This window comes from Haemaphysalis longicornis, unplaced genomic scaffold (assembly GCF_048455015.1).
Source record: "Haemaphysalis longicornis isolate Haplotype H1 unplaced genomic scaffold, Haemaphysalis longicornis Haplotype H1 scaffold_7, whole genome shotgun sequence".
Lineage (NCBI taxonomy): Eukaryota > Metazoa > Arthropoda > Arachnida > Ixodida > Ixodidae > Haemaphysalis > Haemaphysalis longicornis.
In genome coordinates, this window is record NW_027526422.1 from 144,594,627 (window position 1) to 144,609,116 (window position 14,490).

The following is a 14,490-nucleotide window of genomic DNA, read 5'->3' on the forward strand; positions in this document are numbered from 1 at the left end:
TTTTCAAATCGCCCATATAATCGCGAGCATTCTTTCTCAGAGGCTGAGTAGTTTTCTTCTGCTTTGGATAGACCACGGCTGGCATACGCGGTTACTTTTTCGCTCCCACTTTGCTTTTGGACGAGGACGCCACCCAGGCCTATATCACTGGCGTCCGTGTGCAATTCCGTTTCGGCGTTTTCGTCGAAATGTGCGAGCACGGGCAGCGGGCATTGCAGGCATTGTTGCAGCTCTCTTGGACGTTTCCCCAGCTGAAAGGGTGCTATCTTTCGTCAAGCGCATGAGTGGCTCTGCAATGTGTGCGAAGTTTGCGACGAAGGGCCGGTAGTACTCGCACAATCCGAGAAATGTTCGCACGCTGTTCTGATCTTTCGGTCTTGGGAAGTTCGCTATGGCTGAAGTTTTCGCCGGGTCAGGCAGGACTCTCGCGGCGTTGACGACATGACCCAAAAACTTCAGTTCCTCGTACGCGAAGCGGCAATTTTCAGGCTTCAGCGTTAACCCCGACGTACGGAACGCCTCGAGTACAGACTGCAACCTTGCAAGGTGGTTGTTCAAAGTCCGGGAGAATACCACTTCGTCGTCGTGGTATACGAGACAGGTGTGCCAATTCAGGCCAGCTATAGCGGTACCCATGACTCTTTGAATTTTCGCAGGCACCGTGAACTCCCAAAAAGGCATCCCCTTGAACTCGTATAGGCCGTCCGGCGTTATAAATGCAGTCTGCTCTTGGTGTCTCTCGTCCACTTCACTCTGCCAGTAGCGGGTCTTCAGATACATCGATGCGAAGTACTTCGCGTGGCAGAGGTGGTCGAGGGCGTCGTCGATTCGTGGCAGGGTGTACACGTCCTTTTTGGTGATTTTGTTAGGTCACCGGTAGTCCACGCAGGACCTTAATGTGCCGTCTTTTTTCTTTAAGAGTATGACCGGCGGAGCCCAGGGCCTTTTCGATGGCTGTGTAATGTCGTCGCGGAGCATGTCTTCGACTTGTGTCCGGATGGCTTCCCGGTCGTGTGAAGACACCCACCCGGTACAGTGACTGTCGGGTAGGTTGTGCTCCATCTTATGTTGTATTTCCATGCTTCGCTAGGGGTGTCTGATGTATTTTGAGTTTGACCAAAAACACTCGCTGTAGTGACGCAGCAAATCCAATAATTTGTCCCGCTTTTCCTGCGGCAGCGACGGGTTAACATCGAAAGCATGCGGAAGCTTGAAAGTGTCTACGGGTGCGCGTTCAAAGTCAGCGACCGCAATCACTTGACTTTTATATTGCGTTACTTCGAAGAACGCAATTGCAGAGCCCTTGTTTAGATACTGGTATTCCTCCGTGAAATTAGTGACCAAAACATGGGATTTGTATTGCTTAAAGCGCGCAATGCCTCTTGCGACGGAGACACCGTGGTCGAGAAGCAAACTGGTCACTCTCTACGATAGCGTTGATGTCAGGAGCAGAATCCTCACAGTAGACGGGGATCATCAAGCTTGCGCGGTGTGGCAGGGTGACGTCATCGTCGGCGATCCTTACAGCAGCACGGTGTTCGGGGTTTGCTTCCGGCATTATGGAGCGATCGGGTGAAAACGTTATCGACTTGGTCTGCAGATCGATTATTGCACCGTTGTCCGTCAAAAAGTTCATTCCAAGAATTACTTCACGGGAGCAGTTAGGCAATATAACGAATGCAGCAGGGAACGTCGTGCCGTCTATGATGACGCGTGATGTGCACGTTTCATTTGGCTTTGCGCGATGGCCGGCAGCTGTGCATATGTGCTGACCGTCCCATTTGGTCATAACTTTGTTCACCATCAGTAATGACCCGCTCTGTGTAGTCAGCTCCCGTGTCGATGAGGGGGACTACGTCAAAGCCGCCGATGGACAACTGGATGTCGGACGCCGCTTTCCTCGAGTTTCTGGTGCGCCGGAGCTGTTATTTTGGGTCAGCTGAACGCACTGCGTGAACTATTGGCAGTATGTGTTTGTGAATATTTTTATTATAGAAAAAGTTGCTTGTTAGCGCGGTGTCATCTGCTTGTTTTTTCTTCGTCCCTGTTTCGTTAGCGCTTTAAATTCAAAAGATGAACAATTACCAACTAGCCCAATCGTTCGTTCCGTTGGTGTAGAGATGTTTAAATCCAAATTTTATTCTCTAAACATGCAGCTCATTGAAGCGCTTATCTACACAAAAGACTTCAGCAACAAAATGTTTTCAATGATAGTGGCTTTCTAATGAAGACCACACAGTTATGATATGCTGCTTGTTGCCGTGTTGAAGTCTTCATTCAAACCAAAGGGCAGATACATACACACTACAGAAAGGAACCCGACAATGTTGCCGGAGGGTCGTGCTTAACAAGAACCGACTATAGCAGCTCGTTTATCAAAGACCTAAATTCCAACACACAAATAAGTGTAAATGTCCCAAACCTTCTAAGGAACAGCTTCAGAATAACAGATGAATGAAGGCAGCTTCTCTATCATGAAAATGGTATCGCATAAGCACTGTTTAGTTGTTTTTACACAAGCATCACCGCGTTATCACGATTTACAGTGAAACATCGCGCGTAATTTAAAACTCTATTCCTTGGCTTCGGCACACTTGTATGGGTGACATTGCCAAATAACGTGAGCTTTCAATTCCACACACGGACCTCCCTATATGTGGACGCGAAATCTTGTTGGAACTCTGTCTTAATGCAGATGGTGTTCGGCAGCGGTCACGTGCTGTACTGCTCCGGTTTTTAATTTGCAGCAGTATATCTCAAGTCCCCCCCCCCCCCCCGTTTTTATTCCGGTTACGCCGATTTACTCAGCGCCGCTCTCCGGCTCGTCTTCGCCGGCGCCGACCCCTCTTTCACAACTTTTATACACCTCGCCACCACCGATACCTTTTCACAAGTTGCGCAATCGGATGACAACGGCGGTAGCGCCGTTATCAGGGGATTGCGGATAATCAATATCAATCAATATTGATTGCGTAACATCAATAAAAGCGCCCAAGGGCGTATAAACGGCCGAAAGCCGCCGGCGCCGCTGTTGCCGCCTTACATTCTACATCACCGAGCAGCTCGGATCCCGTCCTGATGAACAGCAACTTGGCAGATTGGAACGCAAGTGTGAGCCCATAATTTTTCCTCAGCTTAAAAGGAATTCCTAGTGGCATTTTCACCGTTGTATACCGCGCCTAACTACGCGCCCATTACCGGTTGCCGGTTTATGTGTGCACAGGTCGGGGGCGCAGAGCAGGCGGCGTGAGCGCACAGCTGGGCTTCGGGCTGCTACCGACAACGTGCCCGTTGTGCGGGTTGGAAATTGAAAGACGGAAGCGTCATGGCTCAAAGCACCCTGAAGGTGGTTGGCCCTGGGATGGTGTTCAGGCAGACCGTAATATACCTAAAACGGGAAAGGGAAACGGAGTGCGACATGTTGGTCCACTAGAATAAAGTTCGAGGGCTTCCACGTTTTTAACTCGCTATGTGCCGGATGCTTGCGCTGCTGAGCACAAGGTCGCGGGTTCGATTCCCGGCCACGGCAGCCGCTTTTCTGATGGGGGTGAAAAGCAAAAACGCCCGTGTGTACGAGATTTCGGCGCACCTTAAAGATCACCAGGTGGTCAAAATTATTCCAGAGCACTCCACTACGGCGCGCCTCATCGCCTGTGTTGCGTCGGGGCGCTCAGCTCCACAATCAGTCAATCAAATATGTGCCGGACGCAGGTACTTCGCTTGTAGGAAGAAGAGCGAGAACTGAAGAAGGTTCCGCCCGAACAAAAACGCGAATGGGCACGAGAACTCCACGTAATATTTTGGTAAAATACAGTAAAACTACGGCAAAATATTGTCGCGGGACGGGACAATACCCACGCCGGCAAGGCCCACCACTACTGACGACAAGGAAGAAGATGGGTGCGGGGCGCAGCGAGCCCGGGCTCGGAATGGGTGCCTGTAAATAGACGTGTCAATACATCGCTTCATCGCCTCATGGTTCGTGTCATCTGCCGCCACGTTACATGTGGTGGAGTGTGCGGGTTCGTCATCGCCATCCTGGCCCCAGCACCGCATCGCATCGACGTGGACGCAGCCGCCAAGGACAACGGAGCCGCGCCGGGCCGCCCCAGCCTAGTCCAGACCAGAACAAGACGATGTCCCCCGCCCCGTGTCCCCTGCCCGAAAGACCCGAGTCAAGACCAGCCAAGACGAGCCGACCCAGACACGCCGACGATGTGTTCCCCCGCCCTTCCGTCCGACGTGGCTCAAGGACCTTGGGTGCTTCGTCACGGCTGACGCCATTGCTGTTGCTGGGCCAGGCATCATCAACGTCGTCATCCTCATCCGGGGCGGCAAGTGATTCATCACTGCATTTTTCATCTCATCCGCATTCAATCGCCAATTTGCCTCGTCGTCAACCGGGACGGTCTTCATCGACCGGGGAGGTGATGTCACGGGACGGGACAATACCCACGCCGGCAAGGCCCACCACTACTCACGACAAGGAAGAAGATGGGTGCGGGGCGCAGCGAGCCCGGGCTCGGAATGGCTGCCTGTAAATAGACGTGTAAATACATCTCTTCATCGCCTCATGGTTCGTGTCATCTGCCGCCACGTTACAATATCTTGGTGTGACCCTCACAAAAACATTAGACTGGACCACCTACTTCGATGCAATTTTAAGCAAGGCGTATCGTCTTCTTTATTTCTTCCAGAGGAATGTTAAGGATGCCCCCCAAACACTAAAATAAACGCTTTATTTCACTAATATAAAACAAGTACTTGAATATGCATGCAACACATGGGACCCCTCTACTGGAATATTACAAGAAAAACTAGAGAGAGTTCAAAAGCGAGCTGCTGGGTTTTAACCAGTAATTATAACTTTAATGTCAGGTCCTAAAAAATTATAAACAGTTTTAGATGGAAGTCGTTGCATCAGAGAAGAAAACTACGAAGATTGAAATTTCCGCACCACATTTACAATAACCAAACCGTAATAGACAAATATTTCTATTTAAAACAGGCGAACTATGTATCCGCATGCAGAGACAATGCACGAAAGATTAGAGAATACCAATGTCGCGTTAATGTATTCAAACATTCCTTTTTCCTAACAGTATTATTAAATACCCACCTACAATAATGCCCTACGGGAGCTGTAGGAACGTATAATTAATAAATAAATAAATAAATAAATAAATAAATAAATATAAAAATAAATAAATAAACATGTCTGTTGTGCTGGCGTGAAATTTAAACGTGGACGACAAACGGCCCAATCTGACCTGTCCGTCGCCCTCAGTGGTCCAGCGCATTGGGTTGGTGTGCTGACAAACGAGGATGGGGGAAAACAGACAGCTACATCCTTGTCTGCTAGAATAAAGATCGAGCCATTGCAGGTTTAACTCAGTTCATAAGCTAGAAAGTATGCTCAATCGCTACTTACATACAAGCTTGTTTTGTTTCGTTCACACCGTCTACTGCGCCCAGCTTCATAGGTCATCCTTCTTCACAGAGTGGAAGAGGACTATTTTTTTATGACCTGCCTTTCTGCCTCTCCGAGCGAAAAGCGATAGTCGTCTGTAAGTATGTCATTAATGTCGTACGAATAGCTTTCTTTGCTATGCGGCCTGATAAGGTATCCGGCTTTGTACCGTTATTATTCTCGCTCAATTAACTGAATGTTTTCTCACCAAACCGGCCTTACAGTAAGTCAGAGCATAAAACAATACACGATTAGTAAAATAAACAGAGCCCAATGAACCATCCGGTCAATAAAACGTCGCATACGCATCAGTGACAAAGAGCGGTGGGGCATATGTTTTAGTTGGCTGCTGTCACTACTATCAGGCTCCAAGGTAAACGATCCGCTGTATTACGCAGCTGACACGGAGCGCCCTTACACGTTTTTGCCAGGATGTCGACTGCACGTCGTGTAGGGCGACAACAGCTAGACGTTTGAGCTGAAATGAAGAACAACAGAGGTTAGGTTTTTAGGGTTCTATGATGCGTTGCTTCCACCTCGTAGTCTTCCAGAACGAAATTAACGGGGTACAGCAGCCCTGGTTGAGCCGAATGAAATCGACGACTCACGTGCGAAAACAACAAGCGCTTCGCCGCCGAATCACGGGCTCTAGAAAACTCAGCCGGGTATGCAGTTCAAAGATCTTTTCCATTCTAAGAAAACAATTAATCGGAACCTCAACATTATAATATCATAAATTTCAAGTTGTTTACACGACTAGTTATACGCTCTTTAATACTATTTGTAATATTTGTATTGAAAAAAAAAGTACAGTAGGTAAAGTCAAGATGACAGCTGGGTAAAGCCATTTTTCAAAATCACTCATTCTCCCAGCCCAACCCATGCACGTACAGTGAATCTTGTTGATATGACTCAGAATAATACGTTTTCTGACCTGACGTGTTTTTTTTTATCCCGGTCAACTTTCCTTACAAAAAATTAATTGCTGCTCGTTTAATACGACCTCATTTCATCGGCACATTGGAGAATGAGACTGCAAAAGGGAATATTAACCGATATTTCTAGAAGCCTTACATTTTTCTTCAATATACTGACTCAAACCGCATTCGAAAAACCCACGATCTCGACGTTTCAAAGACTCTGGGGACTTGGCAACGCCACATTTCCTGCAAAAACACCACTGGCAGGCGTGGCCGCTCTGCCGACTAAGGATGATACGTCAGGGGGCTCCCCGCGCCTGACGCATCAACGTCTCACGCGCCATCAACTGAACGTATCATAAGCAAGAAAGTAGATGCACAATGCTGTCGGAAGGCGCAATTTCTGGTCTCCTCGCCATGATCCCAGCTTCCACCGCTCCTCTTTGTTCTTTTTTGCCTTGCCCTTAAACGATGTGAGACAGCGACATTTCTCTGATTTATAAAAGTACAGAATTCCACTTCATCCCTCTTTATTTTTAGGAGACGAACCAGTGGTCACGAACAAACGTGTATTATCATATCTCGCCGAAGCCGATTTTTTAAATCTCATCTCGTACCACATGTAACTTTCGGATCTCAGCATTAAGAGAGCTACCGAGGGTTATGCACCCATTATGGTCACCTTCATCCACCATTATAACCATCTTCATATTTTTAATATCAGGGCCCCTTACACCCATATATTAGGCTCTTTTAGTATTCGGATCATACTCATAACATACACATTTTAGACACTAAAATGCCAGCGAAGGACCACTAAATATTATCTTGGCGCTCTTTCGCCTTGGCTGCCCTTGCGCCATAAACACCCACATACTACTACTACTACTTTTTTGCCTTGCCCCTACGCGTGGTGGTATTTTCAGGCTTGTGACGAAGTCAAAAAATAGAGGGCACTCAGTTTGAAAAAACTGTAAATTGTACGCAAACGCGGAGAGAAGCCGAAGACGAAGCGCGCGGTCTCGACATACGTGCTGAGTTTGCTTGTGTGAACGCTCAAAACTATTGTCAGTAAACAAGAGGAACATCGAAAGAGGGTGCAAGTTTTAGGTTCTAGTGTGAAACATACACAAAGGGTCGAAGCATGATCAAATGGAGAATATCCTGCTAACATCGTTCAAGGAAGTTATAACGGCACGAGTGACCGTCGACTGAGTCCCACGCGAAAAAATAGACGGCATCGCGCTCTCCTTGAGCATTAAAGAATTCCAACCCTTCGGCGGCTGGCTTCACTGATTTACGGCACGGCACAAATTGCAGTACAGGGCAATGTCTGGAACAGCAAAACTACCGGCAGCATCTTTCTTACGTTTCAGAAAAATTTATTCCTGGACGTTGAAAAGAAGAAACTGACGAAAAATCGACCAGGTACTTCAACGTTGCGGAATGAACGAGAGTTGCTGGTGGAGTATGCATATTTTCCTCCTTTTTAACCTCTTCGGATAATACGACTTTCACATATTACTTTTTTTATTTTATAGTTCACGCGAGAAACGTACCAACAAGATTTCACTATATTGAGCTGCGGAAGTAACCATCATCCGGGATGCATAAGAGAATACACTAGAAAGGTTCAACAATGCTGGGAAGGCTCATGATCGACACAAAGAGCACTCCGTCATCAGAGAAGGATCTGACAGCCTTGGTGCAGCAGCTAGCCTTTAGCTCTCATGATTTACCTACTCAATTCTTGGCCCTCAGTCCTCATCCGCTGCAGAGCAGCCGTCCATTGCAGTGCTCAGAACAGTGATACAGCAGAGGGTGTTAAGAATGTTAGGGCCTGGACACCCCGTCTTTGGAACTGGACCCTGGCAACGTGTAAAGTACGAAATGTGTCTATCAAGAAAAACTTAGCTGAACTACTAGAGGAACGTTCTGACAATAGGTGGTATATTATAGGGTTATTCGAAGTCAGAAGGATACGAGACGGCTCCATTGAGCTACCTATCAGGCGGACCCAAGCGAAGAAAGAACACGGAGTGGGATTTTTAATGCACAGAAAAATATCAGGAAACGTAGAGGAGTTTTTTAGCATTAGCGAGAGGGTCGCGGATGTTGTGATCAAGCTATACGAGTGATGTTAAAGATAGTATAGGTCGACGCTCAAACAAACAGCTATAATTATGAAACCGTAGTCAGCTTCTACAAGAACGTCGAATTAGCAGTAAAGAGGGCAACAGCATAGTTCCTGATTGTGATGGGTGACTTTAATGCAAAGGTTGGAAAGAAGAAGAGGGAAGAAAGGTCAGTCGGGTACTTCGAAATATCTTGGCGGAAAACAAAACCGCTCAAAAAACAGGGACGCAGGAAGACAGACAGCACGGCGCTTCCACCAAGATGAACACATACCAACTAGCCCAACTTTCTGTTCTTCTACTTCGAAATAGACAATCGCAACATTCGAAGAGATACGCTGGTAGGATTTGTGGACAGAAACAGCGTGAGGTTGATGAAAACATTCTTCCAGCAACGAAACAACACGAAATGGACAAGAAAAAGTTCCGATGGTACACCAAAAAAAGAGATTGACAGCACTTTAACAGACAACACAAGTATTGTGCAAGATCAAGAGGTGCTACGTAGAACTAGGAGCAGCATTCATAGAATGGTAAGTTGCACGCTAAGGCTGAATCTCGTACAAGAAATAAGAAAACTTGTGAAAATTAGGGAACCCCGCTTGTTGTCAGTAAGACCCAGATTGCTGAAGTGCAAAACAATGCTTCAAAATAAATTAGCGCTCTTAACGAGCAGAACGAGGTCCCTGAAGGCAGGCAAAATGACTACATACCAATGGCAATCAGAAAATCAGCAGCACCTGCGCAAGAAGCAACACGTAGGGAACAAACCGGAAAACTTAGTAAGCGAACAATGTACCTTATGGCCAAACAGCACAACCTGAAAATGTCGCGTGCGACGGATCATAACACATTATCCAAACGGTCGAAACTGATTAACAGAAGTAAATCAAACGGCATTCGTTCATATAACTTGGAATGGCAGTGGTAGAGGAAACATTGAACATAGAGAAAAGCCTGAGAGGAATTAAGACGAACCTAGTTATCGGTAAAGACAGGATGTACCGGTACCCCAAATAGTAAACGGAGCAGGGGTTGGAGATCACGAAGGTAATTTTCCGCCATTTGCGAAAGGAGCAACCATTAAGTGACTTTTCACAAAAGCAATTCTAGAATGAAATCTGGCCGTACATAATCAATTTAGGCTTGAATCCGCATGAAATAGAAATTATTTTAATTTCACAAAGCCGTGGTACGTTTACTTTTTCGGGTACTTGTATGCACTTAGAAACGAGCAGGGTAGCATTTCGCACTGCTTGGATGAGATAGTGAAGGTAGCCGGACGATTCTACAGAAGCCTGTATGCCAGCGACACTGCACCAAGGAAACCTAGTGGGCATACAAACTCAACCTGCAAAGTCCCCCTAGAAACTAAAGAAAAAGTATGAAAGGCGCTCAAAGTCATGAAAATATCAAGCACTGCAGGTGACGACGGCGTAGCATACATCTTTTGAAGGAGGGACGAGATATTGTAGTGGACAAGCTTGCTGTAATATATTCTGAATTTTTAAAGAACAAAAAGGGCATATAGCGGGGGAAAACGCCAACATTATTCTCATAATAAAGGAGAAAGATATCAAGGACCTCGAGAATTGCAAACACATAGTCCAACCCCCTAGTCCTTTGCAAGCTGTTTGTCAGTTATAGTTACCCGCATGGGTGAAGCCGGGATTCCGATTATCCAGAGAGCACGCTGGATTTAGGAAAGGTACTAAACCATGGATCACATCCATGTCGTCAGTCAAGTGATGGAAATCTCAGTAGAGTACTCTAAACCCTCTTTCATGGAAATGATAGATTAAGACAAATCTTTTGATTCCCTACTCACCACAGCCATGCTGGAAGCATTAAAACCAGGGCATCGAGCCCACCTACATCAGACTTCGAGAAGCCATATATAAGCAATGCCTGGTAGAATAACTCTCCAAAAGCAAAGTACTAAATTCCCGATTCGGATTACAGTAAGAAGGGCAGATACCAGCTCGCCAAACCTATTTACAGCATGTATGAATGGGCGATTTAAAAAGTTCGGGTTAAAAAATACCGGATTAAGAATGAGCCATTTGAGATTTGCAGAAGATATAGTCTTTATGAGTGAGTCTGCAGAACACGTGCAAAAGATACTTCAGGAACTACAATCATAAAGCATGGCAGTGGAGCTAAAATAAATAAAAATAAATCTAAAGTAATGATTATTAAGCATGCCAAAAGCGTCCTCATCAGCTTAAGAAACAAAACTCTAGATGAAGTAAAAGCATATAACTACCTCCGACAGATGGTTAATGCTGGCCCCAACCAGAAGAAGGAAATCTGGTGCAGAATAGGTATGGGTGGGTTAGCACTGGCAAGGACTCCCAAATACGAAAAGTAAGCAACGTCTATCACTATCTGTAAAGAATCACAAAACAGTCTTAGGTCTGCTCCACCAGCTATGTAAAGAATATTCTATGGATTAATACTCACGAAGAGGAAATGAGCTTCCTGGATCAGAGAACGAACTCGAATAGATATCATAGTTAAAATAAAAAAGGTACTTGACGTGGCCATTTATTGAGCCGAACCGACAAGTGTTTGGCAATTGGGAAAACAGGGTGGACAGCAGGAGATGGGTCTTCAAAAAGGAGAAGGCCATTACCCAGTGGAGAGAAGAAATAATGAAATTTGGGGCAAACAGTGGACTCCAACAGCGCAAGACAGGACAAATGGGAGGTCAATGGGAGAGGCCTTCGTCCTGCAGTGAACCTGATTGGGCGGAAGATGGTGACGATGATGTTGATGGTGAGGATGCGAATGGTGAGTCTTTCCATTGCTATCAAAATAACAACGGCTGGGTAGTTTTAGTACAAGAACTAGAAAATTCTCTATAAATTGCTGTCTCGGGAGATTTAAATGCTATGCAGAATTATGACTTTCCAGAGCCTTGGTACTGCACCATCAATAGAATGAATGGTTTGATGAGGATGATGATTATTTTAAAGTGTTGGGTAAAGTGTCGGTGCTGATGTATTCTTCTGGCAAGCCCTGTTCCTGTTGGTTGAAGCCACCACTCGGCGGCACTAGCGCCAGTGTCCCTTCTAGCTTAAATAATTACGAAAATCGATGGTCTCTAGGTTGTATTCAGCGGTGTGGCTCGCGTGTGGGCAACTATTTGTGTGCGGGCCATCACTGATGACATCGGTTTCCACGAGATATCGGTACTTGTCCGGGCTGGCGCCCAATTCGGCAAAGCACACGACATAAGTCACAGCTGTTTTATGTTGTAGACTGTGCACCACTGAACGCTATTACCTTAACGCCAAATAGTGTTCCCTGCCGCACTCTACGATTCACGTATCGCCAGACATAGTTGAAAACGCCCATTCAGGGCCTCACCATTTCAGGGACAATACAAATATTGTGGCCCAGAATTTTGCCGTGCGGAAGCCAAACTGCAGTGATTTCTTCAACGGGCGCTATGCACCAGCGTTTGAGCCGACTAACGAATGCAAGCACGGCAAGGCTTGGGAGACGGCTTTGCGTGCACTAGCTGCTACGATACTATCGTATCTAAATCGGCGTAGCCGTGAAACATTTCTTTAAAACCAATATTTGGCTTTTGTACTCAACCACACATTCGAGTGCACGTGCGTCGACGTCCATGGTCACAGGCGGCTCCAGCACCGCCCTCTCGTGCGCCGTGTCGCTTTCGTTCGCTGGCGCGGTTTCATTCCCCGGTTATGCGAAGTTCTTGGGGGCAAGGAGAGCGCCAGCATACTATGTGAGTGCGAGTAATAATGCATGATCTGACGGTACGTCTGACAATCGGATTGATACGGAGCAGACGACGCACGCCGGTATTTGTTCCTGCGAGATACGGTCGCAATGCGAGTGTGCAAGTACAGCAGGCCCACGCATGGCGGTTTCCAGACTTTCCAAGCCAATAAATCGTCCGCTTAACTTTTAAATGCAGAGCATTTCTTTAACTAACGATGTCACCCGGCGTTGGCGTGCCTCGGCGTCCGCAACAGCCGTTCCAGGTGCGCCCTATCCCCCACTCCTCCTCGCCTGCTCTCCGCTGCTCCTCGCGTGATCTCTGCGTGCTCGGATCGCGTTCAGCAACAGGTGGGGCGCGCATGCTTGAGGGGGCGGTTCTATGCGTTCGCTCTCGCTGTCAATTTCTTTCGAACCAGATAAAATCGGGTATGTGCGGGGGTAACACTTGACGTTACCTAATACTCGTCTCGTTCTCTCTCTCCCCAATCATACCAACAACAACAACCCTACCACCACCATTACAACACCCATCGCCACCGCCATGCGCGTAACGCCGCTAATGCTCTGCATTTACTCGTGCCTCTCCCACGGGGGCATGTCGGGGTTTTTTTTTGGTGAATACTATCGATACACCAAAAGGCATTGTCTGTTGTCAATTCAAGCAGGTTCTACTGTGTCTTGAAGGTGCCCTGCAACGCTTTTTCTAACAGTGATCAAAATCGGGAATATTATCAAAACGTTCCAACAAGATCACCTAGTGCTTAGATTAGAGGACCGCGAAATACTCGAATAAAATATTACTGCTCTGTGCTAAGACATACCTTTCAGACTTTTCGAATGATTTCCCCTCTTCATCATTCAATGTGGCATTTGCAGGCTTGAGTGATCACACTCAGTAATATTCGTTTCCGAAATGCTCCCACCCCCCAAAAAAGAGTTGAAGCGCTTATCAGCAGTGTTTATGGTAGCCTTTAGATGTCTCGCTATTAGAACATGAATGGGGCCATGAGGCCAGGCAGCAAGCCTCAAATATCAGTCTCATGTACGCATTATCAACCAAAACAAAACCAACCAATGTGAACCCTGCGCTACCATAATTTCTATGAGTAAACTGGAGAGCTTTAAACACACTATCGAGGCAGCGGTAAACAATGCTTAGGCTGTTTTCACTGCTTCCTAAAGCGGAATAACATTGTAGCCTGCTCCTGTAATGGGTGCTGGGTGTCTTACAGGTTTTGGTAGTGTCACGTTTCTGCAGCGATATGGTGGAAAGGGCTCCATATTAAATACTCAATGATAAGGGAAACCACCAACAAGCTTGCAACCTGTGAGTACTACATTGAGAGTGCTTCCGGTAGAATACTCGTGGCTGCAGCAATTCTAGTTCGCATATTGTAAACTAAACGCAACAACTAACAAGAAAGAAGCCGTGGCAGCCAGTCAAGTAGACGCAACTCACTGAAGCACCGGTAGCCCTGGGGGCCCACTCCCCAGAAGGTTTCCCGGCAGAAGTTGCAGTCGGTGATCCAGTTGTAGTGCTGCGGCTGTAACTTGTGGCCCAGCGTGAAGATCGGCTGTGACTGCAATTGCATTTCAAGGGAAGTTGGAAGAGGAGGGTGGGGGTTTCAGTGCATCAATTTGGGCAGGAAGACAAGACGGTACTGCTCAGATTTTCTGAATACTGTTGCGAACCACGCCTTCTCGTTCGTTTACTTACGTGTTCTGTCGCCATCATCTAGCAACGCCGAGTATTCTTATCTATGTTCTGAGCAAATTGCGAGTTTTCCTATTTGTTTTCGGTGCCGCGATGGCTGTCTTGTTTTGGCAGGGACACTTTTTTGGCCTGTCTTTACTACACAAGAACGTTCACTAGTGTTCCCTTTTAAATTCGATTACTCCACAAAGGATTACGCCGAGAGGTAAATGCTCACATGGCAAACGACCCGGTATTCGATACGCCAACATCCATCTGCTCACATCACTCAGCTGACTTCGCTCCAATAAATCTTATTTCTCCAAGAACCAGTATCACCTATCACTACGCGACAGTATACTCCCGCTGCGAAGCTACCCATCGCCCACTTCGTGTACCAAAATCTTGTTCATGTTGGCCCCTGCACTGAGGACAAACAGGGGCAAGAATAGAGCAAGTGGACTAGATGGTCACCTGACAGCAGAAAGGTGAAAGCTTAAGTAGTACACAAGCTCATGT

At 46.8% G+C, this 14,490-nt stretch overlaps 1 protein-coding gene across 3 annotated transcripts in view; it reads right to left on the bottom strand.

The window, feature by feature from the left end:
* The window catches only part of LOC144147096 (uncharacterized), a 393,394-nt gene that overhangs the window by 270,107 nt on the left and 108,797 nt on the right, over window positions 1–14,490 (bottom strand). For all 3 annotated transcript variants that reach the window (XM_077679154.1, XM_077679153.1, XM_077679155.1), the window contains one exon: window positions 13,738–13,858. In XM_077679154.1, coding sequence (XP_077535280.1) covers window positions 13,738–13,858 — 121 coding nt within the window. The remainder of the gene's footprint in view (window positions 1–13,737; window positions 13,859–14,490) is intronic.